The sequence below is a fragment of the Mauremys reevesii genome, linkage group 2, assembly GCF_016161935.1.
Source record: "Mauremys reevesii isolate NIE-2019 linkage group 2, ASM1616193v1, whole genome shotgun sequence".
In the NCBI taxonomy this organism is placed as follows: Eukaryota; Metazoa; Chordata; order Testudines; family Geoemydidae; genus Mauremys; species Mauremys reevesii.
The window spans coordinates 52,470,715-52,498,669 of record NC_052624.1 but is presented as its reverse complement, the minus strand read 5'-3'; the positions used below and the strand labels follow the sequence as shown (position 1 = coordinate 52,498,669).

General features: G+C 40.5%; 1 protein-coding gene across 2 annotated transcripts; it reads right to left on the bottom strand.

The window, feature by feature from the left end:
• On the bottom strand, positions 1 to 22,481 carry TMEM106B (transmembrane protein 106B). Of its 2 annotated transcripts, XM_039525523.1 has the most exons (9): positions 22,350 to 22,481; positions 19,069 to 19,195; positions 17,261 to 17,482; positions 9,889 to 9,952; positions 7,977 to 8,136; positions 5,953 to 6,093; positions 5,813 to 5,862; positions 3,706 to 3,759; positions 1 to 2,686 (listed from the first exon to the last, which is right to left on the bottom strand). In XM_039525523.1, exons 3-9 carry the CDS (start codon positions 17,478 to 17,480, stop codon positions 2,548 to 2,550), a joined length of 828 nt encoding a protein of 275 aa, XP_039381457.1. In that variant the 5' UTR covers positions 17,481 to 17,482; positions 19,069 to 19,195; positions 22,350 to 22,481; the 3' UTR covers positions 1 to 2,547. The 2 variants fall into 2 exon arrangements, with proteins under 2 accessions (XP_039381457.1, XP_039381456.1); XM_039525522.1 differs by lacking the exon at positions 19,069 to 19,195 and having other exon boundaries at positions 22,350 to 22,475.
• Between the last annotated feature and the right edge of the window lie 5,474 nt (positions 22,482 to 27,955).

Sequence of the window (27,955 nt, the reverse complement as noted above, 5' to 3'; positions counted from 1 at the left end):
TTCACGGCAAGACACATTTTATTAATGGATCATTGTCTCAAAATAGCCAATACTTAAAAGATTATATAGAAGTAAAATTACATAAGAGTTTCAGTCTATTTCTGAACCCACAGTTTTGTTCACAGAACGTTTTGCACTGTACCATTGGCAGGTTCTGGCCTTAAATCTGGCATGGCCAGATCCAGAAAGAAATACACTATGATTTAGGAAGATCCTGCAGTGGCAAAGTGCCCTAAAAGTAGCAACTCTTACCACACAGTACTCTCTGCTGCTGGTACATGGGTCTGGCCAGAGCCTCTCTATATCCTAGTCATTGGCTGAGAAATCAGCCCTCTTAAACTGTCGGCAGTTAGCTGTTCCACACAAATACTGGTACAAACTCCCCACACAGCCAACCTAGTATCACCAATCACCAACCCCAACCCCAGGCATACTTTGCTATTGCCAGCCATAGTCAAAGACTGGGCATTTGCAACTACGTTTATGTATATAACAGCACTAGGTTATATTAAGTGCAGTATAACTTTTTTGATTCTGTTTATTCACCATTTTTCAAGTTTACAACCACCTACCAAAAAATATTTTTAAGAAGCCAAGAAGTAACTTGGTTTTGTAATGCCAGCATTGTGTCTTTTGGTTCAATCAGTGTGACCTGACCAACACTATTTACAGAAATGTGATGACTTAAAGTCCAGTAACGGAAAGGGATATAGGCAGGCACACCTTTACACCCATGCAGAACCCTTAGCAGGACCATCACTTATAGCAGAGTAACTTTTCTTTTTTTTTTTTAAATTGTGAAGTTTAGCTACATACAACAAAAAATGTGAAGGGGAAAACAAAAAACAACGAACAACAACAACAAAATTACATTTTCAAGCTTTCAGACCATTTCTTAACTGAAAAGTTACCTTTAGACTATAACACTACTGCCAATGAACTGGATTCTTATTTTTAATATCCTATGTTAGAAAGATATGGAAGCATTAAAGCTGCAGTTCCTGTTTTTTAAAAATACTGTTCATTTCAAATTAACAATCTAACCGCTCAATGGCAAGTATACATTAACCTGTAAAGTATCCAATTTGAACTAACTAAATCAGGATTCTTTTAACTAAAATTGAAGACATTATTTGGATTCAAGTAAAAGAACAAAAGTGTTTTAAAACACATTAAAGGTAGTCTTGAAAAATCAAAGAAATTTTAATATTAAATCTAAATTAAATTATGCGCCTCACAAGGTGAAATGCATAAGCACACAGTTCCACGGCCAATTATACCTGGCATGCAGTGACACTGAAGACATTTACTCTGGATTATTTTGTTATCAGAAAGTAGCCATATTTGAGTTCTTGTAGTTTAGTATTTGCATAGGCACTTGCACTTTTACAAAAAAAAAAAAAAAAAAAAAGTCACTCTCCAATCTCATAATGTGAAGTGTAAGGGCTTAAGAGGATTTGGGCAACTAGTTATATTTTCAGTTTACACTTAGTTGCCCAAAAGCCATATCTAGACTTAGTATGTATAGTTTAAGTGATTCTGTGTAAACTTGAAAGTGATACACTTGTACTCCAAGCTACTACTACAAAAAATTAAATAACTTTATGCATTTTGTATTTTTCATTATCCAATAGAGACTTCAACATTTTTCTTTAACTCAATGATGAATTTTGCAAAGCAGTCATGAATTTTTGTCATATGCATTATTCGTTTTTAAAAATATGAATAATGAACATTTTCTTTAAACTTCCCCTCCTGGGTTAGGGGTAGGGAGGAGGTAGAAACAAAAACAAAAGAATAGTAGCCAACTTAACACCAGATCCAAAATTCCACATTCAAGGAAACAAAAACCTTCCTTCAAGTCAATAGGAGTTTTGTTTGTGTTTACAGAGTGGGAAATAATAAAATCAAGCAGTTAACCTGTAATGGAAGCATATCTAAAACAGAATTCCAATACAAAGAAAGCTGTTTTTCCATAAGTTTACTAATGCATCCTCAAGGACTATAAGTTACCACATATATAGACATATCCAGACACTCTAAAGGAAACTGGTGACTTAAATAGAAACCTTGATCTATACTATTTGTTATAGTTTCAGTTCTTAGTATTTAACTTTTAGCTTATATATTTATTCCTCTCTTACAAATGTTCCTTAGTGACATTGTTTCATCTATACAGATAAATATATGCACATTTACTTTAAAATTCTTGTAGCCACATTGTGCTGTAGGCAATCATTCAAGTTCTCCGTCTGAAAATTTAAGATGCATTTTTCTAGTGAAACAATTTGATAGAAATGTCTACATATCATAATAGTAAACAGAAGGAGAAATACACTGTTCAACAATTGTGGCTATATACATTTTGCACTTTTCCTTCTCCCACAGATCATATTATAAGCGAACAGACCTTCAGGGTTGCTAAACTTTACACACACACACATCCCCTTTTAAATAGTAGCAAATCTGATCAACAGTTCTACTAAGATGAAGTCTGGCAGCAACAACAGCCATCTTTTTCTTTCTGCATCATCCACTGTGCCGCTTTTATTGTGGAGGTTGAAGTACGTTTAAATATTCTGATTGGCCCATTTGGTAAGTCGTGTTTCCACCACAGTCTACATACTGGTATCTCTCCTGGGATATTTGTTCAGAGTGGCCAAAGTAAGAGGTTGTCACTGTCACTCTTAAATACAGACAAAAAGGAGAGACATTGGTTTGTAAAGGCTACACAAAAGGAATTTGTGAGATGATCAGTATTTTAAAATCAGATATACATTTTCTTCAAAAATTTTATTTAAAACATTTTATATAAATTAAGCAATTTTTATTTCATATTAGTAGCCAGCTAAGTTTTAATTAAAAGTTAATATTGTACTACAGGCACAGAGTTACTATTATATGTGACTACACCATGCTTGGAGAGGATGGTGAAACCAATGGAGTTTACCCCAATATCAATTTAGATCTGATCCATAAAACACACTCCTAGCATATCATTGAGTTTTGTGTTTTAAAAATAGTCATGATGGACTGTATTCAATGTTATACAGACAAACTGGAAAAGCCCAAACTTTGATCTATTTTTTATTATCTGGGTACAAAGGCAAGGTAAATATTTACATCCAAATATTCAACACCTCTGGTCTTCACACCAACACACGAAACTGGCAGTGAGCTTGCAACAAAGATAATATAAGCAGGTGGAGAAGAGGGAAGAGATGGGTAAGGGACAGTTTCAGGCTTAAACTATAAAACCCAGTGAGACTTTTGTAATTATATTTAAAAAAAACAAAACAAAACACAACACACCCCACTATAACCCTGCCTGTAAGTGAACATAACTCATTTTAAGGGCTTTCTAAAAAACTAATTTAGTATATATGACTTATCAGACCAATGGTTCTGGAGAAAAAAGGTCTTCGGTCACAGAGCAGATAGAGCACTGGCATTGGCTGTGCAAGTTTCTTCATGCTTCCAGGCTCCACGTTAAGGCAAGATCATATTTAAACTGCACACAATTTCTTAAAAGCTGAACCATGCACAGAAATGATGAACTATTAAGTAATTTTTACCATGTTTATTCATTTTATATAGAATATATTTTCCCCCATGTTTAAGAACATTGTAAATGAAAAAATTTCAAATACACTGAATGGATACACTAATTACTTTTATGCACAAATACAAGTGATCCATACTTACTGCATCATGACTACTATGTTATGCACTTTAATAGATGGCAAGGTACAGTAATCACTGAAATAACAAAACCAGAATTAGAGTAATCAAGTGGTAAGATTTAACAAGCTAAAATACAGAACTAAAATTCTAATTGAGAGGATATTTACATGCTCCTTGGTCTTTAAAGAAGCATTAAGTATAAAGAGCTGCTATTAATGTCAATTAACTATAAAATATTATTAGTCAAAAGTTGCTGCAAATAGAGCATATTGGCATCTTCTCTACACACAAATCCCATTTTAAGTTTACATGCGAAAAGTCATTCTATATAAATGTAGAATTTTTTTCCCCGTTAACTGCTTCTTTTTAAAGTGGGGAAAGGGAAAGTCTGTATTTTAACAAGTGTTTAGTCATAGACTTGCAATTTAAATTTCAAGCAGGGGATAGAAGGGCTCTGTAACCAATAGTGCAATTTAAATCTTAAGATATCAACAAAGAAAGCACAACAGAAAAGCCTCAACACATCACTAAGGCTACGTTCACACTACAGTTTAAGTCGGTATAAGCTATGTCACTCAGGGGTGTGAATAAACTGCTCGCCTGAGCTACATAAGTTACATCAACTTAAGCTCCGGTGTGGACAGAGCTATGTTGGCGGGAGGGCTTCTCCTGCCGATATAGCTACCGCTGCCTGTGGGGGATGCGGTAACTAAGGGCTAGTCTACACTTACCAGCCGGGTCGACGCGGTGAGTTCGACTTCTCGGAGTTCGAACTATCGCGTCTAATCTGGACGCGATAGTTCGAACTCCGGAAGCGCCGCGGTCGACTCCGGTACTCCACCACTGCAAAAGGCGGTGGCAGAGTCGACCTTGGAGCCGCGGACTTCGATTCCGCGGCGTCTGGACGGGTGAGTAGTTCGAACTAGGGTACTTCGAATTTAGCTATGCTATTCATGTAGCTGAACTTGCGTACCCTAGTTCGACCCACGCCCTTAGTGTAGACCTGCCCCAAGTCAAAGGGAGAGTTCTCTCCCATTGGCTTAGAGCGTCTCCACTAGCAGTGATGCATCTGCACCACTGTAAGCTCTGTAATGTAGCTAGCATAAGATTTCTGCCAGACTCTTGGTGCAAAGTTGCAAGGGAAAGAGTCAACAATGTTGGCAGGATTTTCTGATTAACTGTGCCCATCCATTTTAAGTTTGGACATTCAGGAATATGAAAAATAATTATGGTAGTAAGATTCCGAGCTAAGTCATATATTTGAATCATTAGACTTGTACATATTCTTTTAAAAAAATGCAGAAAATACAAGTGTTTAAGCATTTGTAAGCTAAGTTCATATTTCACATTTATTCTAATGTTTATCAATATTTAAAATTTTTTCCAAACATACCCAAGACACTAGTTCTCATTGAGTACTATGGCTTAGACCCTGCAATTGGTATCTACAGTTGTATCAAGTTGAAACGTTTTTTTGACTGTGTTTGAATTAAATACAGAAAGCTCATCGGAAAGACGTTAATGGACAAAAGATTCTTCAAATTATGGTAACAAAAATGGCAAAGTTAAATTTTCCCAAACTACAAAATTCAACTGAAATTTCAATCCAAATAATTTATAACTTCAAAAAAGAAATGCAACAAATGCTTATAAATTAAGTGTCTCCTCAATTGCAACCACAGGGATTACCATTGTACATCCATAGTGACATCCATAGTCCAAATAGAATAAATATAAGGGATATAATCCCTCACGTTTTGCATCATAAATCAACTCCCAGCCAGACAGTTAGTTAGGAAGAAACTTTTTCTTGGAGCAGATTATTGTAAATTAGTCCATTACACGAATTCTTGCACCATTCTCTGAATCATTGGGTACTGGTTAATGCTAGATACAGGAAATTAAAGTAGATGAACCAGTGGTCTGATTGACTACAGCAATGCCCATGCTCCTAACATTCATAAAAAAGCAGTATGTGCTTTACTGTTGTATATTCAGTAATTCCTAATCCAAATGTAGCACAAGTACAGCAATGTGGTAAGTGTTAGTTTTTAGTGGGCACCGCTATATAGCATCATTAGTACAATGTTGTATACACACACACACATTTTAAAAGCCAAACACTTACAACATGTAGCTCATTTCATCTTGTATGACTGTGGGCACCATATAATCAATCTGAAAAAAACCCACAACAATAATTCAATGAAATGATCAGAAACACATAAGATCAAATACGGCTCATATCAAAAACATATCCACATTTACCTGCTTCATATCCAGTGGACCAATGTTGGTGATATTGTTTAGCCGTGCCTTCCCAATAACTGTTTTTGAAAACTGAACTTGGGCTGTAATGTTTGCCACTTCAACAGAATAGTAATTGTTGTTTGTTATATTTAGGGTGTTCTGCAAAAAAAAAAAAAACCAACAAAACAAAAAAAACCTTTAGAATTGCCCATCATAAGTTTCTTGAAAAAGAACTGTTTTGAAAATTGTTGAGTAGAAGACATTGAAGTGTCTCTCATCAAAATGGAATGTGTGTATAAGCTATCTTTTGCTTTATCTATCTAACGCCACATACTTTTCTAAACATATTATCTAACAATTACAGTGTTTCTCAAACGCAGCCACCATGGCCGCATGCAGCCACAGGGGCTTTTCTTGCGGCCACAGCCTCCTGAGCTGTGATGGGGGGATGGGGGTGAGAGGAAGTGGCAAAATAGCGGCCCCTCCCTGTTGTGCCTTGGTTTTGGTGCTGGGGCTGCCAGCAGGGGTTGGGCCCTGCACTCCTCTGGAGACACCTGGGGCACAACACTGGAGGAGGAGCAGGCAGCTGGTGAGTTCCCCACTTTCCTGGGGTGTTGGGGCTAGGCTTTGGGCTTCAGCCCTGGTGTGGTGGGACAGCAGCAGGCCTGGGGCTCCAGCTGCATTGCTTCAGGCTCCATCCCTGGGCCCTGTCCCCCGGCCGTGGGGCTTCGGAAGCTGGCCACAGGGCTTCAGGCTCCAACCTCCCACTGCCTCCCCTGGCCATTCACCCACCCCATCGCCCATAATCCCCGCTGCCTCCCCCAACCCCCATCCAGGGTTCAATTTGTCCCCAGGCTTGCCAGGGCTGAGTAAATCTGCTGTGAAAAGTGATACTTTTATGTTAGTTAATATTACTTTTCACAACAGACTTACTAGCTAGCAATAAATAAATTACCATGATTTGGACATTTGCATTTTTTTTTGTTTTTCCTAAAGCTAATCTCATATTTTTTTCCTAAAATACTTGAGCAGCCACCAAAAAAATGTGTAGTGAGAACCATGTTTTAGAACACTATGCAGCATCTGGTGCATGCAGAGACAGTGGTGTTTTCACAAATGTTAGCTAATATTTTTATTAAATTTCATTTCTTCTAGGATTAACAAGGTCTTAAATGGCAAGAATGTGAGTGTTGTAGAAGTATACCCAATTTTCTTTCCTGCACTATCTGTCAGCTCAATTTATGCAGGCAGTAATAGGAAATTCATTTCTGTTCACATGAAATTAATAACCGAGTTTTCATCAAAGATTCCAACTCCATGAAGATTTGTGAGCAAAAGGAAAACTGAATCTACTTCCCCTGTTCACAGAAGAATGTGGATATGTAATACATACACTACATGGGGAGCTTTTAGCTATTGTATCCACAGAGTAGCCCCTTCCAGCATGCTGCCACCTCTGCACCAAATTATTTGGAGTCATCCCTGTTCACTACTCTATCCAATTCAGCGTGCTGGTACTGAACACTTACAATACTTACATTTTAGAAAGCCACATTTTAAGAGATATCCACCTCAACAACTGCAGTCACCCGGTATACTATTTTTAGTGGAGTACAGGTACAGACTTAAGGAAGGGATATCTTTCTTAATAGTAGACCCAGAATCCTGGCACACCCTCCCAAAGCAGATCAGGAAAAATCCCAGTTTCTACTTCTAGGTCTACCTGCAAGACCTCTACTGTTCCTCAAAGATCCAGACCAGATGAAAGTCTGACAGTAAACTGAGGGTAGCAGCCCATGATTATACAAACTGGAGAAGAGAATTTGACCACCCAAACAGTTGTCACTATCTTTATAATCCACATAAAATGCCTGTTGGGGTAAACACTGTCAGAATGCTTATAAATAAATGATACATGTTATGTGCCTAGTAAAATCCTATATAATAAAGCATTTTTGCCTGGATCCATACGTTCTGTTTTAAGGGGAAAGTATTTACACAAATTTACTGTTCACTTTACCACAATGTTCAGATTGTCTTACCGTAATATTTAGATATATTATGCGCCTACTTGTTTCATAACTGACATATACTGACTTCACTCCAATGTATTCGACATCGATGGAACGAGGAAATAAGAAGAATACAGCCAGACCAGAAAGGAGTAAGCATACTATTACAGAAGCAGTCACATAAAGCTTTCTGAAAAAAAAAAAAAAAGTGTTAATCTAGTGATATTACCAACAAAAGTGATTGGTTACCACTCCTTCCTTACCATTTATTTTCTTTGTAAGTATCTAAGGATTCCTATGTAAAAATCAAGATATTTAATCCAGTCTGTCTCAAACTTTCACTCTAACTGTTTAAATTCCATTTAAACTGAAAACAAGTAAACTGCATATTATGTTTAAGAAAAATCTTGGAGTATAGGTTAATCTTGCTTTCAAGCAGAGTTCAGATATGGAAGTAACTGATGTAATTAGTGACTCAAACTTCAACACATATGGATGCTCTAGTCTAAAATTTTTAAACCTAATTCTGGGGTCCAATATATTTAAGAAAAAGACCTCTTAATCAAAAAATACTCTCAGTTCTGGTGGTTCTATTTCAAATTAAGAGAGCAAGCAAACCAAATTCTGATATATGTATTATATGAGAATAAGGCTCCCATATGCCTTGCAAAACTCCCTCTCTAACAGGAAAAAATATTTTATACTAAAGCTAAATAGCAATGCTACTAGCTTGCTTAGATGTCTGTTTAACTAAGAACTATGACTTTTGGTTTCTTGGAAAAAAATCAAGGCATATGAAATAAAACCTTCTAATACGGCTTTATAAAACCGCAAATTTGTTCCAAGTTTTGGGCAACAAACGAACAAAAAATTCTTAACCTCTCAGTATAATCTTCAAATCCTCACAATTAAAGTTGTAGAATGTGACAATTTTCACATCCCTATAAAAAACGGTATCTTGCCATAATTCAGTATTATAAAATGAGGTCTACTAGCAAATAAATAAGTAAATTAATAAAAGCTATGGCCTCAGTAAAACACATTAGGTGTTGGAAATCAGAACTTGGGGCTGGTTTAGCAGAGAAATGACAAACCTAAAATAAAGAATTATAAAAATCTCTGTATCCACTAATATTCCCATGTACTTGTTAATAATTGCTATTATTGCTAACATTATACTGTTGCCAAATTAAGTATTGTAGGATTTCTAATGTCTGCTAGACATGAAAATAAAAGTCTATTACAGAAAAATCCAAAACCTTTTGATGACTAGCATAAAATACATTAAAAATCACTAAGATTCAATTGGTTTAACACATAGGCAGATCTAGTAAATTTAATACAGAGAAAGCAGCAACAAAAAAGGCTACACCAGAATGATGAGTTTATTGATCCTTGACACTGATGACCAAGAAACCATCCAAAGAAACATACAACAGTAATTGACCTATTTGACAGCAGTGGGCCAAATTCACTGCTGATGTGACAGTGAAGTTGTGTCTACTTACGTCAGCAATGAATTTGGCCTTTAGCCTTCAGGTTAAAAGCTACTTTGCCCTTGGTCTAGAGTAAACGCTACTGGATTCTCAAGCAATGTACAGCCACAGTCTAAAATATTAATCGTTTGATACAACTATAGCCCAAAAGATATTGTACGGCATTATGCACTGTGCTACAAAATACCTTCTTAGAAAACAGGTGTGTGCTACCCTGAACCTCTTTTGTTAATGTTTTGAGAGTTACGGTTAGTTTTGTTATGAAATATGGTTAAGGAATATTGTTTGGAGATAGTGAGCCCAAGAAAAGATTACTTAGTGACTTCACTTATGTTTCTTCTTTAGAGAGGAAAAAAACACCACCTATATTCTGATGTTAAATGTGATGCAATTTATCAGCAAAAGAAAAGTTCATTTCATACATTCATATTCTTACTGTAACTTACGTTCTTCTTGGCCTCAGCCTCTGATCACTGTATGGAATCAGTGCCACAAGCTGGTTTTCCTGCCCTACAAATATACAACAACAGTTTTCAGAAATATCTTTAGGTGGACTTAGCTATCTCTAAACAAGAACAGTTCAAACAGCATTTTCCAGCAGACTTTAATGGAACCTCTTGATGGATTTTTGTTTTTAATAAAAAGATACAGTAATTAAAACTACATTTTGGAAAATGTCCTTAGATGGAACATCTCTTCATAGACTACACAAATTCTTTCAATTCCCCAGAGATTGTTCTGCTACGGGTGTATTAAGGGACATATGCTTCTATCTCAGAAGAAAGGTTAAGAAGCAATTTTTTGACAGGGCAGTGAAAGGAAATACTTGTTTCTCTGGAAGACAAGTATTTGTATTGCATTAGCCACTAAAAGCACCAAACAGAACCAGGGGCCCATTACACCAGATGCTGTATGAACACATGGGAATACACAGTCCCTCCACCAAAGAGTTTCCAATTCATTCATTTCTGACCTCTGTTCCCTTCTTATGATTCAACAATAGAATTTTTTAGTATTGTAAGCACCCTGGAGCAAAGACCAGTTTGTAATGCACTATGCACACCTTTGATGCATAAGAAGTGAATAATCCTCAATGAGTGAGAATTAACAATCTGAACAGCATGGCGGCAAAAGAAAAAGTACAATCACTAATACCAAAACCAAGCTTGCAAGAACAAGAACGAGTGTTATTTGGGTCAAACCTTTAATGTCAGGACCAAGAATTTTGCTCACAATATCCTCAGTTGCAAAGGCCACCTGAAAGTTTACATGCTCTATGAGGTATCAACAAATTATTCCTGCAGCAGTGAGCTGAACATCTATGAAAGTTCAGTGAACTATTATCACATGTGATGCACTTATAACAACACTTCAGAGGAAAAAACTCCAATGTGTAACTAATATGACAGAGAGAAAAAATGAAGAGGGAGATGAAGATTACTTATGATTGTTTGTGTCTGAAGAGGATATACAGGATTATCACTGAGAGTCTGAGCCCAGAGCTACCTTGGGGTATGTCTACACTGCAATTAGACATTCATGGCTGGCCTGTGCTAACTGACTCAGGCTCGCAGGGCTCTGGCTAAGGGACTGTTCAACTGTAGCACAGACGTGTGGGGTTGGGCAGGAGCCTGGGCTCGAGGACCCTGCGAGATGGGAGGGTACATCTACAAAGAGACTCGCAGCAGTGAGTCTCAGAGCCAGGCACTTGACTCGGGTCTCACGATATAGGATTAAAAATAGCAGTATCAACATTCTCAGGCTGGAACCCAGGTTCTGAGATCCATCTCCTTCACTGGGTCTCCTCCCCCCCACCCCCAGTGTACACATTCCCTCAGAGGGCTTAACAGTCTAAGAGCTACGGGAATTTTCCATACAATTCCTACTAAAGAAACAAGACCTATGGGTTAGTAATTTGTGCACATGGTATTCTTTCCCCTAAAAAATACAAGTCCCAATAAATGAAACAAATGACAAAGCTTGAAAGCACAAGCAGGACCTGCATAGAAGAGAAGTTGAAAGTATGCAGGCTATTTAAATGCGCTAGTTGTACAAGAAGCAGGAGAGGAGATAAGGTAGATGTAGCAACTCAGCATGTGACAACTGTTGGGTTAAAGTGTGGCACCTAATCACAGATATCGCACCATTCAGCTCAAACATAGCTTTTGCGATAAGGTATTGTGGAGGTTAACATAAGTTAAAAAAAACACACTGGTTTCCTGTCCACACCAACAGATTTCTACATTTTTCTTACGAGCCCACAGCCCCTTCTCTGCACAGTTTTCGGTTGTAGATAAACTAATGACTGGGGAAACAACAAAACAAAGCCACACAAAGTTTCCTCAGAGCGCAAAATTCTTTGTGTTTGCAATACAAGAAGAGTTAGAAACATGGTAAGAGGTTTGAGAAAAAATCTGGAATATTTGTTCTTGTTTGAAAGAAACTGAAAAAAAATACTAAAAATAATCATGTGATTGTTTAAATATATTCTTCAAACTTGCAAAAAAAATATTGTAGTGCTTTTATTTTTACTCTGTGAGTTGTGTTGAACAGCTGGATTTGGCAAAAAGACAAGAAACAAATGCCATATGATTGCTACAGTTTAACAAAAGCATGAATCCAAGTACACTGTAATTCCAATTGTGCAGTATAGTCTCATATATTCACAATTTTGTTACCTAAATTGAAATCTCATTTTATAGAGCACTGAATTTATCTTAAAATACTAGTTCACTCTATTAGCCAGTTCTAATGAAAATATTATTTTATTGCAGACTTTCATTAATTAGCTCACATTTTTTGTGTTTAGTGTGAGACATGCATATCGAATAAATGCTCAAATAAGTCACCCTAATGTAAAAATTGAATAAAAAAATTGTATGTTTAACAATTTTCTATTTTGATTTACTAAACATTAACGCTAACATTATATATTAGCAACATCCACAACTTAAGTGTTACCTATTACCATAACACCTAGTATTACCATAACAGGAAAATTAAAAACATTTCTATTTAATTTGATTACTTGAAATATTTGATAGCCCTTTGTACGGGTCTTTCACATGGCAACAGGAGAGAAAAAATATGGTTGTAAAACTACAAAAACAGAAGGACTCGACAGATGTGATGGCTAATGATACAAAATCCATTAGGTTTATGTAAGCCACTACATTGATACTGATATTAATTGGAGATTACATGGTCTTAAATTTGTTGCTATTTTAAAAAAAAAATTTTCAAATGGTTTTGGTGCCTTTCCTCCCAGAAGATTCTGAAATGCTTTACAAACTGTACTTGAACAAGGACTTTTAACATGTACTGAAATATCTCTCTGGAGTAGAATGTGGCAGCCATTCTATGCCAAAACAACATTTTACTCCTGGGGGAATTCTGCACCAAAAAATTAAAAATTTTGTGCACAGTATTTTAAAATTCTGCATATTTTGTCAAAACACCACAATATAATCATGCCAGCTTCAATTATTTTGGTAATTTATTTCTAAATATATGTCAGCAGGTATGCCTGCATCAATATAGACCCCCTGCCCTCCCAAAAACATTTCTGGTAATTTTTTTTTTTTTTTTGGACAAATAGGTTCCTTACTAGGAATAGAGAACTTAATTAATATAGAAGTTAATTAATACAGAAGTTTGAATAATTAATTTAAATTACAATACAGAACTGTGTTTTTTGCACCTGTCAGAATCACTGCAAAGGCTTGGATGAGTCGGGGTAATGGAAGAGCTGAGAGAGAGGGAAGGAGCCTAGAGTGACCTGGAGGGCTGTTGGGTGTGGGTGGGAGAAGTATGAAACAGGTTTTTTGGGGGGTTGGGGGGAATTGTTAGGGAGTTGGGGAGCCTCCCCAATGCAGACGCAGGCTGACCCCAAGTCTCTCCCTTTCAGTCAAACATATCTGCCCCTGTTCCTGCATCCCCAGCCCCAGGGGTTTCTGCAGCCTCCTCCCCCATCCCCATATATTCCAGCAGCCCCCCTCTCCAGTCCCCAATGGGCCTTGCCCCCCGCCTCAAATTCAGCCCCTGGCTTAATGCTGTCACTCCACTAGCTCTGAGCCCACACCCCAGTCTGCCCCCCACCCCCACCCCAGCCATTCTGAATACCAGCCTGTGACCCACCTAGCAGCCCTGTGTGTCCCACTCTGTCCTAACTTGGCTCTGCACGCATGGTACTGTGATGAACTTCTACTCCTGGGGGGAATTCTGCCCCACTGTGCACTCAGAGAATTGCTCCCCTGCCCGGCCACCCACTCCCCATCCCCAGAATTATATCACCCAGAAGTGCTGCAGGTCTGCCTTTTGCCCACCACCGGTAGTTGGCTGTGTTCATGCCGCTGACTGTTCTAGCGCCACAGCAGCATCTGGTGGGAAAAAGGTAAAACTGCAGCACTTCTGGGGCAGAATGTATTTTCTGCAGCAAAAAAGTTCTGTGGGACACATGAATTCTGCACATGCACAGTGGTGCAGAATTCCCCCAGGAGTAACATTTTTATGAGGGGAAATGATGACTAATTTGTCAAATTAAAGATGCAAGAGTAATTTTAGGAAGATTATACTTTGCCAAAATAGAATTTGATCAAAATGGGGCTAGTACACCTAAGGCTGTGTCTTCTATAGGCAAAAAGATGAGCTAACACATGGCAATATGCTAGTGATGACAAGGAAGTTTTCACACATATTAGGTGGTCAGGGTAAATCCTAAAGGGAGCATGTAAAACTACAACTTCCTGGTCTTCACCAGGATTGTACCTCCTGTTACCTAACACACAGTAAGAACTCTAGTGTTGTCAGAAAAGTCTATTTCAGTAACTCCTCACTTAACATGGTAATTATGGTCCTGAAAAACGCAACTTTAAGTGAAACAATGTTAAATGAATCCAATTGTCCCATAAGATTTAATGTAAATGCAGGGGGTTACGTTTCAAGGAAATATTTTTGGGGCAGACAAAAGGCATTATACTGTACACTGTACAGTACTGTATTGTGGTTGGGAAGTGCCCCTGGCTTACCCCACACAGGCACAGCCCGCTGCAGGCAAGGACACTAGGAAGCACTTTTGCAGCAGCAGCTTCCCCAGAGAACAGGCTCGAATTTTGCCAGAAATGCTCCAGGCCCGCCTCTTCCTGTCCCCACTCCACTTCAGGCCCACCTCTTCCCACCCTCGCTCCACCTCCTCTCAGGAGCACACCACATCCCTCCCCCCCTCACCCCAAAGTCCTAAGGGAAGGACTGGGAGGGAGGGGAAGGAGGCAGAGAAGTGGAACTTGTGCAATGCTCCCTTGTAAAGTCGCTGCTCTTCCATGGAAGCTTACAAGGAGGCAGCCAAACGACGTTATAAGGGAGCATTGCACAACTTTAAACGAGCATATTCCCTAATTGAGCAGGGGCATAACATTGAAACAACGTTAAGTGGGACAATGTTAAATGACGAGTTACTGTACTGAAGAGATGGATTTTGCTTTGACATGGGCATCTACTAATCGTTTGACCAGGCTAACCATAATCAGTTTTAGGACTGAGGCTGAACGTTTGCAAATGACATTTGTAAAATACACCATAATGAAGGGCACAACTTAAAACTAATTTGTGATAGATCTAGGTAATACTTAGCACTTTAAAAAGTGTTTATATTTTCAAAGCAGTGTACACCAGGTACTTGAAAGTGCATGAATATTTTTTAAACCAGAATGCTGAATTTCAACAACACTAGGTATTGGACTTTGCCCATATTCTCACATTACCTACTAGCTAGCAAGAAATTCTCCAAGGAATGTCAGGTAGCAAGGATAACACCACCATATGATGAAGTCCCATTAACTATTTCACCCTCCTGATTACAAATATCTTTGAGGACCTTCGCAGGAATACTGTCAAGAGCACCAGCACGCACAGACGAGGGCATCCTCTTATAAGTAAAGTATAAGTAACAAGGGGCATCCAACAATGCAGTCACAGGATAAAAACATTTCATGTCCAGAAACAGACAACCTATTTAAACAGATTTTCCCAAACCACAACTGATGTTTACTATTCAATGCATGCAAAATGCATGGCTTTCAAAAAAACCCTTTTCTTGTAGTATGCACAATACACAAAAGCATGACAGCCTGCAGAGAGCTGAATCCCTCAATTATCATTAAAAAAAATACGTCTTGAGCATGACTGATGCTACTACTTAAAGAGGTCCAACAGAATAAAGGCACAAAAGGCTGCTTTTTAAAAGAGAAAGACAACGAGAAATAAAGCTTTTAAACACAAAAGATACAAAGGACATCTAAAAGGAAAACACCATAGCTGCTAATATACTGTATATACATGTTCATAAGCCGAATTTTTTTTAGTAAAAAAGGGAAGCACCAGAGAAAGGGTATATGAACGGGTATAGAGAGGGAGAGGTGGGACACAACCCCTTCCCCCAACAGAGGGAGCAAGGAGAGGCAGCACAGCCAGAAGGGAAGAGGCGGGGCCAGTGTCTCTACGCTTCTGGCCACGCTGCTCTCTCCCCAGCCTCTGAAGCAGCTGCAGGCTGCGGCCGCGGCCTGCCAGAGCAGGCTGCAGCCACGCCAAACACATCCTCCCCAGATAAGGTGGGAAGGGATGGAATGGGGGTCATGTGGGGGTGGTCACAGGGGTTACTCCCCAACCCCCAGCTTCTCCCCACAAAAAAATTTCCCCACCAGTTGCTGTCCTGGCCCGTCAGAGTAAGCAACTTGCATGCTGGGACACTTTGTTTGCTTAGGTTTACCTCCGTGCCTGTGGACGCTCGAAGTAAACAAACCATCTAAGCCTGCCAGCGGCTTATCCTCATGGCCTGGAAGCCAAAGTTTGCTGACTCCTGAATTATAGGGTTGGCTTATGAACGGGTCATAAAATTTTTCCATTTTTACTTATCCATCTTGGAGGGTGGGTGGGGAGGTGGTTGGCTTATAAACGAACCAGCTTATGATCGAGTATATGCAGTAATTCGTTTACATAAAGGCCATTTTTCACAAGTATTTGTAAGTCATTTTAAGAGGTGTAATAATTTAAGGTACAGATTGTCAAAACAAGAATTACACCAGATTCTCTGTACCCTAGTTCCTGACCATATTAAACCTACCCTTGCCTAAATTTCTCCATCTAAAAAGTGGGAACTACACACTACTTACCAGTTATAAAGAGCTTTGATATAACTTTTGACAAAAAGTTATTACATAAAACTGAAAAGTTAGAATTGTAAAATATGCATTATGAAGTACAAGCTTACACATCAATCATTAAAACTGTTACCTCACAAAACTAGTCTGATCATTTTTGTTAAACAGAATGCATGCTGAAAGCATTTAATAGAAAAAACAACTAGAAGACCGTATACTTAATGGACAGTTAAAATTCTGAACTGACTCACATGTTTTAAAAATAAAGGTTAGCAAGAACATTATTAAAATAATATTCTTAAAGGTGCAGGCTCTGATTACCACAGTATATATTCAAGTGAGAGACCTCATAAAATGTGTCTCTGTATAACTGCCTAGTTATTTCAATATAGTTAAGGGATAAAATACCTAGATACAAGGAGAGTTAAGAGCACATATGCACAAGCAAATCAAGATTAAAGTCTTGCACTGATTTTCTCTGATACAAATAATAAAAAGCTAATTTATAAAATGTTGATTAATCACACTCAATCTGACTGTCTTCTTGGTGCTGCAGGAATAGAAGAGAAAAAACAAATTTCAATTACAGAATTGTAGCTACTGGATGCATGGTATTAGCTTCATTTACAAGGAAATATGCTTAATTTTAATCTATAACACCTACCACGTGGAATTCTCCCTGTTCCCTGGCAAGTGGGACAAGTGACACTGTCTCTTCCTGTAAATTCCACATATGGGAACTGTGACACATCCCCACTTCTTCCATCTTCACTATGGGATTCAGAGTGAACTAATCCATTCCTCATGTTTTCAGATGCTGTACCTCCATCACTGCCATCTTCCTTACACGTATGTAAAGGCAGGTGAGAAAAGGATTTCCCCATGTCTGATGGTAGAGAGAGTTAGAAGTATGTTTTAGGAAAAACACTCAAAAATGGTTTACTGTCTTATGCAAAACACAAGAGGCACTATTAATACTGCAGTGCTTAGGAATAAAAAGAACCCAATTCATTTGGAATTCATAATACAATGAAGTCAGAATAAAACAAGATGCAATCTGAAATTAAATAGTTGACAATTAACAGAGTTCACATTGAAGCTCTACAGCAGAGAAGTCAAATATATAACTTGCAGGATCCATCCAGCCCTACAATTATACTTATATGGCACACAACATTCAGATTGTCCTAAATCACAGTTTTGGTTTTTGTTTTTTTTTAAGTAATATTTGCAACCAGGAGTGCTAAAAGGAAAATATGAACTGAGCATAACTGTTGCAGTCATGTCTGCCCGAGTCTGCAAATAGCCCATAACAATGACTGAGAAGTGTGAATTCCCCCAGACCCTATTATCCTAATTGGACATCAGCTCTAAAATTCAATTATAACATTTCAGCAACAACATTAATTATTTCAGTGCTGATCATTTTAGCAAAAAGAACAAGGAAGGAAGTGAAGCCAAGCCCCCAGGGAGGTGGGATTTAGGAGCTACTGCAGGGGAAGAACTGTAAAGGGAACAACAAAAGGAGACAGAAAAGAAAGATATAGGCAAGGAAAGATGAGAGAACAATGGCAGAGACAGAAATTATGACAAAGGGGAGAACCTCCATCACTTGAGGTTGAGCACTGCTGAATAATAAAGTACTAAATAATAATACCTAAAAGTTTAGTTTTCACATATAGGCTGAAAAGGATCTCTATCAAAATATCCACTGACATCAGTGTGGGACGGTGTAGATTGAGGGGGAATATGGAGTCCTAAATTTATACCCCAACCCACAGAAAACCAAGTGTGGAATTTGGCCCTTTACAAATCAGTTTCACATCTTAATCTACAGTCTTCTACTCAGCCTGCTTTTCAAACCAACACTACAACAGCTGAAACCCCAATTTTGACCAAGCTTAACATTTGTATGACTGGGTGGACCATGTCATCCAGATTATAATTACTTACTTTAAAAATACTTCTAATTACTCTTAAAAAAAAACAACCTTCAAATAAAATGTTGAGCCCTCTATCTGTAGCAATGCATAACAAAGCTGTATTCCAAGCCTGAAAAATTCACTCACCAGGGGCAACTAGGAAACTTTGCTTGAAGAGACAGGAGCCAAAGACATTAATTTCTACAGAATTTAACATTTCATTTAATTATTATATAAAATGTTTAGCCATTATTACAAAAATAGCTCTAAATCAGTTTCCATATAAAAGGCTATCTTCCCGTATCTAAAGACAGTGTTAATGCCCCAGCTGCTGCTCCTAACTTTCTAACGAGGAAGTAAAGTGAAATGGAAAGCTATCCCTGGAACCCTATAGCCATGAGTGAAACTGACAAGAATTGTGTCATTTGCATTCTTATATTGGTCAGGAATCCTATAAGTAGCTGAGATAGACAGGGGAGATGTTCAAGGGGGATGGAGGATACAAAAACAGAGGTCAGGAGACAGGTAGAGTGCTAGGGGACTCGCTAACCTTGCAAATACCAGGAAACAGTGAAATGGGAAGAGTAATGAAGGCCCTCCACTTCCCTCTTGCATCAATCAGGAGGCTGAAGATTTGAGGGAAGGGAAACGCAAATGAACTTCAAATTTCTTGCAGTCTAGGGATAGAGAAGTTTTCAAGTTTCACACACTTATAAAACAGAGGCAGATACATATATTATGGATTTACCCATCCCTCCACCTCACACCTCACCTATCACAGTACAGGAAGATAACTGATGAGCAAGGAGAGGGGTAAAGGGGCATGGACTTCTTGCCAGTATATTAGCCCCAGCCCTTGCTGGTGGCCCCTACTTTCTGTACCAACCTCTAACAGGAATAATCCTCTAAATAGTGGGTGTATGGCTATGCTCCAGGCTAAACAGTAGGAGCATTACAACTGCAGAAAAATGACTCCAAGGTAAAATATTTTGCAAGTGTCTGTACCTTTCTAATAGTCAGATCATATAATCTACCACTATCATTCTTTAATGCAAGGTAGCACACCGACTACCATGACTTAGATTACAGTCTTTCAGAGTTTGAAAAACTCACTAATATGAAGCTTGATCCTGCACACATTATTCAGACAAAGCTCCCACTGAACGGAAAGGGAATTTTGCCTTAGTGGGAACTTCAGGATCATGCCATTAATTTCCACTATGGTACTAGAGAAAAGAAATCTAAAATATAAAGGAACCCCATTCCTGCAGTTGTACAATAATGTGTCCCATACAGAAAAAGTAGTATTTTAAGAACTTGCATGCATCCCTTCTGTATGGACTTCTTAGATTATTAAAAATATATACGATTCCAATAGGTGGTATAACCAACTAGAAAGGATAGAAAAAGGTCAGAAGTTCCTTACACTGATGTCTTACTGATGGTCCCAGCAGCATTACTGCATCACAGATGGGTGAACACAGACATTTGCTTGAATTAAAAAATCATGAATTTGTGTCAATATTCATGACCCATTTTGTTGGGTTTCAGCAAGTATTCATACAAACCAAGTTTTAGTCACAAGAAAATTCATGATATGGAAACCTACTCATATGGGTATTCTTGCAACCATTTTGAATGCGCTTTGTGGATTTGGGCATGATCCAATAATGGAGCTGAAATTCCATACAACTCAGATGACTAAAAACACAATGCATATTGTAAATAGAAAGTATCCACAGCACAAGCTGCGGCAAGTAGTTTGTGAACAATTTATAGGCTGAAATATGTTCACACAAGCCATTTAAATAATGAACACGTTTACAATAATTGGAATTTGTCAGCAAAAACAGAAATAGTGAGTAATTTAGTAAATTACTCACTGAGTACACAAGATGACTCGGCCCCTCTGTTGTCATTAGTCCACTTAGAGAGTTTTATGATTCTGCCACAGCCTTGGAGCTATGGAGCCCGAGTTCTTTACCTCACGCAATAGAGGTTATTGCCTACACTGCAGCTGGAAACATGCCCCCTCTCATAGCAAGTAGACAGACACACTAGCACTGCTGGAGGCACTGCGCTAAAAATAGCAGCGCGGACTTTGCAACATGTGTAGCGGACAGGGCCAGTCACCTGCGCTAAAACCTGTGCCACAATGTCCAAACTTATTTTTAGCATGCTAGCCCAGTCAGAGCAAGTGAGAGTCTCTCTACCTATGCTGGAAGGCACACTCGCTAGGTAGACATACCCAGAAGGACATACTTTTAGATCCAGAGATCGTGGATTCAATCCCAGCAACTGTTATGCTACAACTGCAACTAACTCGTCCAGCTACACTGCTAGAAGATTCAAATGCCAATTGTAATTGAAAACTACCGTTCCATCTATAACAAATATTTTATACCTCAAATCTATAAACATCAATGCTGAATACCCCCCAATACAATACAATACCCCAATACAATGGGATTAAAAAAAAAAGTAACATTTTGTAGATGAGAACACAGAAAAAAATTAGGGAAGCTGCCTGACCTCAAAACCATACAACAAACCAGTGTCAGAGCCAAGATTACAATACAGGAATTCCTGGCTTCTAACCCTGTAGTCAGTTCCTTAGACATAATACTTCTCAGTACTACACTACAGCCTATATCAGCATAGACTGTGTCACTCAGGGGCATGAATAAACCACTTGCTGAGTGACATAAGTTACACTGACATAAGTGTTCATATGCACAGCACTATGTCGGTAGAAGAGCTTCTCCCACCAACATACTTTATGCCGCTCACGGAAGCGTTTTTAATGTCTTCACCAGCAGCGCCACTGTACTTATATACATGGCCTAAATGGATGCAACTTTTCTTTTAAAAGGCAGATTAAAGGTGGAGTTCTTATTTCATTCTACTATACACAAAATTAAAATGCAACTCTACAAAACGCAAACAAAATGATGATAATACACCTAGTTTTAAAAGCCATTTTATTGCAGTTGCGTGCTCTATCAGCTGAGGATTAGTCATTACTATTACAAACTCTCTCAGGATACATAAGGGAGAAGAGGTAAAGAGACATGACTTGGTATTCACAAGTCTGTTCAGCCTGGGTAGGCATGCCTAATGATGTGCAATATACAAGCTTTTAACAAGCTCTTTGTCAAATCCCAGCCTTCAGCTATCCACTAAGTACACAGCAAAAAGTGTTTCAAGAAAACACTTGAAACTTGGGACCTTGAGACTTATGTCCTGTGTGGACAAAACAGAGAGAGACACCCCACAGCGAAGCCAGGTGTGTTTACATTTGAATCCCACAACCCCGTCATCCACAGCAAAGGGAAACTGGAACCAGAAGCTTTAATTTCACCAGAGACCTAAATAACCAGCTGTTAGGAGACCTCCCCACAAAACACACATACCAAAACAACAGCATGACAACACCATGCCATGGCCACCCATCCCAGCTAAGCACACAACCTCGCTCCTGGGCCCCAGGTCCCACCTCAACACACACACACACTCTCTCTCCCCTCGGCCACCCATCCAATAACACATCTCCCCCTGCCCCCACGGCAACACCGCTCGTGGGCCGCAAATCCACTCTCAACACACACACACACGGACAACACCGCTCCTGAGCCCTCCCCCCCCGCACTGATCCGGGGCCCGGCCAGCACTCCGTGACACCGGCCCCCTCCCACCGCCCAGGCCACACCGGGGTGACACGGCCAGGCCAGGCCGCTCCGCACCGCTAGGCCCCCCGCCCGGCCCCGCCGCGATGCCCGGCGTCCCCTCGGCAGCACCGACGGCCGCCGCCCCAGCTCGGCGCCCTCACACCTGCGCGGCCGGGCTCGGCTGCTCGCTCGAGGCAACTGGGCTGCGTGCGCGGCAGGGCCCGGCTCCCGGCGGCGGGCGAAACAACAACGGCGAGCTCGGGAGCCCGGATCCTCCAGCGAGCGCAGTACGCAGGCGCGGCAAGGCGGGGGCAGGGGGCACCTGGCTAAGGGCGGACGGTCTGTAGGGGCGGAGCTGAGGCCCAGCGGCGAGCGCCCGGGAGGAGCCTCTCAGCCGCCCCTCAGGCCTGGGGTCTTTGCTTCCTCCTCCCCTTGCATTTGGGGGGCACCCCCTCTCCCCCCGACGCACCTGGCCGATATCGACCGCTCTGGTTTAAACCAGGCGGTCAGGCTTGGGGGGCGGGGGTGTTTCTGACTGGGAAGGCAAGACCACCCCGGGGGGGGTCCCGCCGGGGCCGCTGTGCTGTGAAGGGCCGACCTGCAATCACTGCCCGTCTCTAGCAGTCCACACGTTTGCTCTAGCTAGGGTGGCCAGAGACCAAGTGTGAAAAATCGGGGCAGGGGGTAATAGGAGCCAATATAAGAAAAAGCCCCAAATAGCAGGACTGGCCCTATAACATTGGGACATCTGGTCACCCTAGCTCTAGCCAAAGCCCCGCTAGAAATGCCCCTTTCTCCAGGTGCTGCTGGGCACCGTGACCCAGGGGGAGCAGCACCCTCAGCGCCAGCCAGGCTGGAGAGCCCGGGACTCACAGTAAAATCCACTGGCATTGGCCTGACTTGTTTCCCCTGTAGCCAGACATGTGCTGGGCCTTCCCAGGACACAGGCATGGTGCATCCCTTCCTTTAGCAACCTATGGCTACATTGCTAAACGGGGCCACTTTTTTCAGTGCCTTGTCTGAGCCCCTTGGACCCAACTTTTCCTGGAGCTGTGGGCGGGCGCCGATGCTGGTCTTTACAGTGTTGCCAGCCTTCATGATTTCATCCCAGGTTTTGTAACATTCAGTGATTTTGTTTCTTAACACCCCAGCCTCCTGGAGTCTTGTGAAAGATTGTTTTAGAGATGGGCAATACTGATGGCTAGATTGTTCCTATCTCTAGCATAGGAATATTGATGTGGGGGAAGAAGGGCTTCCTTTCCTTCTCCACATCACCCCATTAACAGTTTCACTGGCAACTTTCCCATTGTATCAACAATGGGAAAGTGGGGAGGGAGCAGAGCAGAGATGTGTGCGTGAGCGAGACCCCTGCACCAGTCAGCAGAGCTGATCATGCACAAGGGAACAAGTAAGCTGCCTCCCCAAAAGAGGGGAAGCAACTTAGGCCTCGTCTATACTACACAGTTTAGTTGACAAAAGGCAGCTCAAAATAAAACCATCTCAACAAGCGGCATAGAGCTTTTTGTGACATAGTTAGAGCGATGCAATGTCAGGGTAGATTGTGCTTCCTTATGTTGCCCTAATTGAGCTGCAGGGGGTGTTCCACAATGGCCATCATGACTGTTCTGGTCAGTAGTTTGAACCCTGCTGCCCTGCACTCACCCACCCATTTAAAGACCTAGGAATTTTTGAACTTCCTCTTCCTGTTTGCTGTGCATGGACTGTTCACACAGCATCTTTCCAGCTTTCTGTAACAGATGCGCTCCCACATGGAGTACACCAAAGCTGTGGGATTTGCTGGGTTTGTGGGGAGAGGAGGCTGTGCAGTTGCAGCTTCACTCAAACTGTAGGAACTTTGATGTCTACCAGCAGATTGCTTGTGGCATGCAGGAGAAGAGCAATGAAAGGGATATGCAGCAGTGCTGTGCTAAGATCAAGGAGCTGAGGCAGGCATACCAGAAGGCAAGTTAGGGCAACTATTGCTCTGGTGCAGTGCCAATGACATGCTACTTCTGCAAGGAGCTGCACACCATCCTTGGTGGTGACTACACCACCAAGAGCCCCATGGATGCTTCGGGGGCATTGGAGGCATCGGCCAGTGGAGTCAACCCTGAGGATGAAGTGATGGATGAGGAAGTGGAGTTGGAGGAGGATGTGGGACATGAGACAAGGTCATCCAGTGGTAAGTGGTAAGCCAAGGCCTATTTTCAACTCAAGAGGGGTCTAGCCAATCCCAGCACTCTGACTCTGGCGCTCATGAAGCAGGAGAGGCAAGCTCTGGTAAGCACACATTTTGCTTTGATACTTCACAGTCATAGGAGACTGAGGTCTCATTTACTTTGTTATAAGGTAGAAGACGGATAAGGGATAGAAATCAACAGAGCCGATGCAGCTATGCAGTGAGGGCCCAGCGGAAAAGTTTGTTAATGTACACCGGGATGTCCCAGGAATCCTACATAGAGATCCCTAGGAAACTTTTGTGTAGGTACTCAGCAATCCTCTGCCAAAGGTTCTCCATATGTATATCATGTATATCATGATGCGATCCCACCACTCAGTGCTTCTTTACTGAGCCCACTACTGATGGTCCACCATATGCAGCTGCTCCATGAGTACCAGCAGCAATCATGAATTGTTTCTTTCCATTGCACACAGCAGAGCAGGCACTACAGATTCACTTTCTGTTTCCCAGCTCATGAAATACAGCAGGACCAACCGCATTGTGTCCATAAGGCTCATCACCATACTGGCCAGCAATTCAGGATCCATGCTATCAGGTAGAGATGGTGGGTGCACAGTTTACAGGGAGCTGTTAAAAAATGGCACCAAACCAAGTCAAGCCCATGGATGATGGACTGGAAAGAACTGCATCATGACACAGTGAGCACACCCCCATGATGCACTGTGGTCTGTTCTCAGATCTTCTAGTCGCAGAGGGTGGAGAGTTGCACAGTGGGATAGCTACCCATGATGCAACACTCTCTCTGACAATGCAAGAGCACCGACTGGGGACACCTTCTGCTGACACAAGGATCATTGGATGGACATGCACAACCAATGTAATTAAAGTGGCATATGGTCATTGACATAAATTAAATCATCTTAAATCTGTAGTATAGACAAGGCCTAACGCTGTTTCCAGAGCAAAATGAGAACAGAGGAGGAGTAGGGCTGCCAACCCTGCATGATTGTTCTGGAGTCTCCAGGAACTAAAGATTAATCTTTAATTATAATTGTCATGTGATGAAACTTCAGGAATATGTCCAACCAAAATTGGCAACCCTAAGAGGAAGAGTGACTCTGAGGATACATCTATACTGCAATAACAAGACCTGCAACACAGCCATGGCTGGCCCACGTCAGCTGACTCAGGCTTGCAGGTCTTGGGCTGCGGGGCTATAAAATTCCAGTGTAGATATTTAGACTCAGGAATCCTCCTCTCTTGCAGGAACAATGTTGTGACCCATTCTCTGTGTTGTAGCCAGGAGTAAAGAGGGAATAAGATGTTCCCTTGTGCCAGTGCTCCATACTACTGCTTCCTGCACTCAGGGGAAAGCAGACTCGACAGAGCTGCTGTGCCCATCTGCATAGAGGTTGAGCCTTGATTTCCCCCCTAAGTGGCTCAAAAAAGGTAGTTACACTGGCATCTTGAGGAGCATATGCTGTGGCTGATACAGACCTCTCACTCCAGTGCATCAAGGAGACTGGGAAGGACATTGTGACTCCCAGAATCACAGTCTCTCTCCAGGGCTGCTCCAGTGGCAGCACAACACCACAAACTCACAATGTAGCCTATAATTTGTTCAGTAATATGGTGCTGTGCAGCAGCGATTCTTTAAAAGTTGTGCGGTCACATTTCCAAATGCTTATCTTAACAATGTCTGCATTAAACAAGAATTTTGTTAAAAGGCTGCCACAATGCTAACTTGGGTCCACACTTTCTGAGGGGTATGTCTAATAAGGAGTATAAATAACCACTCAAAGTCTTCTCGTGTATCATTTTCTGTATTCCAGAACTGCAATTAGTTATGAGGAATGCACCAATATAATACTTGGATACAGTTCTCTACGGAGAGTCTCATCTCTAGATACTGTCTGATGTCTGTGCATTGAGCTATCTGCATAAGTAAAGAATAAACATTTCATATCTGATGTTTTTTTGATATACTGCATTCCTACTGACAACTGTCATTCTTATTGCACTCTGGTCTTTCTAGTTTGTGTTCATTATTTATACACAGTACAGTAGTTACTCAGTTGACATGCGTGAGATTATTAAATTCTGTATTATGAGGGGGATGCAGAAAGAACATAACTTATCCCAGTTACTATGCAATTTTAATACTGTGTATGAACTATGACTCATATGCAGCAATACATATTATCAGTGCTTCATGAACAGCCCATATTTCTCCATGCTTGCATATGTCCATCTTTCATATGTAAAACTATATGGTTGAATACTGATGAGCAAAATACCCTTGATACAGAACAGTAGCATGTTTCTTTTCAGATTGAATGAGTGACTTGATATATGTATATAACACCTTTTACTCAGAAGCAGTCCAAAAACTATGATCAGAGCCTTTGCCTCAGAAGTGCAGCAGCTGATTGCAGAGCTGGCCAGATTCTGCCACCCTTGCTTATATATAGTAGTACTCTATTCTATTAGTAGTCCCATTAATTTCAGCTTTTCCCAGTTTACACACAGTCTTTGTTACAAAGGGAGAATTATATGCTGCCAAATTGGAATATAAAATGTAAGATTCTAGTGCTATTACTGTTCATGGAACTGATACCAATACACAGATGGGTTATGCGGAAATGTTTAATGTTTAAACTTCTTGTAAGCTCTCTTTTGCTTACATATCCTCCTTCATCATGTTTTGTAGGGGGAGGTAGGACATGGTGGGATGCAATGGGATTTGCTTAAATCTAAAGAAACCCACAAAACTTTAAAATATTTTTTGCGGGGGCAGAGGGTGAGAATTAGATAAGACCTTGGGAAGATCTGGCTTATGACCTATGTTTCTGTGCTTTAAAAGTCTCTCTCACTTTGTCAGCCTAACACAGCTATTTCACAAGAGAACAGGCATGCATGTCAAATATCTCCAACTATTGCTTTCTTTAATACAATTTTGTTTGGCCAATACAAAAATACCCTCCTGTACTTTTGATTTCCCACATGTTTTTATTATAACATCTTAGTGTATATCTGGTGTGAAGAATCTTGTTTAAACTTGATGTTTAATGTCTTTCTTCTAGGATTCTCCCATCTGCTTTCAAGACTCAGGTACCAAACAGCAATCCGTAGTGTTTAATATCCTTCTGCATAACTTACTCCATTTGTGCATTGACATTGATTTACTTCATCTTGGCATCTATGAAATAGATCCAGAGGGAGTACCTTTTTGAGCCATTATTGAAGCATGTGAAATGGCACCCACAACAGACAATTAAGAGGTAACAGAAGATGCAGCATCAGGAGGATCAGCATGAACAGAATGCATTGAAGCACTTCTGTCATATATGGCATGAAGCCAGGGTTGTCCCTGGCTTTCATGCTATGTGAGGGTTCAGTATTACACTCATTAATGTACATGATATTACTACTTCATGTCAAGACATTTTCAGTAGTCTAATATAGTCCATTGATGAATTTTTGGGGATCTATTATTAAAATGAATGCTTAAGTATGAAGTCTGCCAGACTGACTAGTTACTACCCTTGAAGAAAATTGTTTTGACCGGAAAAATATTTAAAACATTT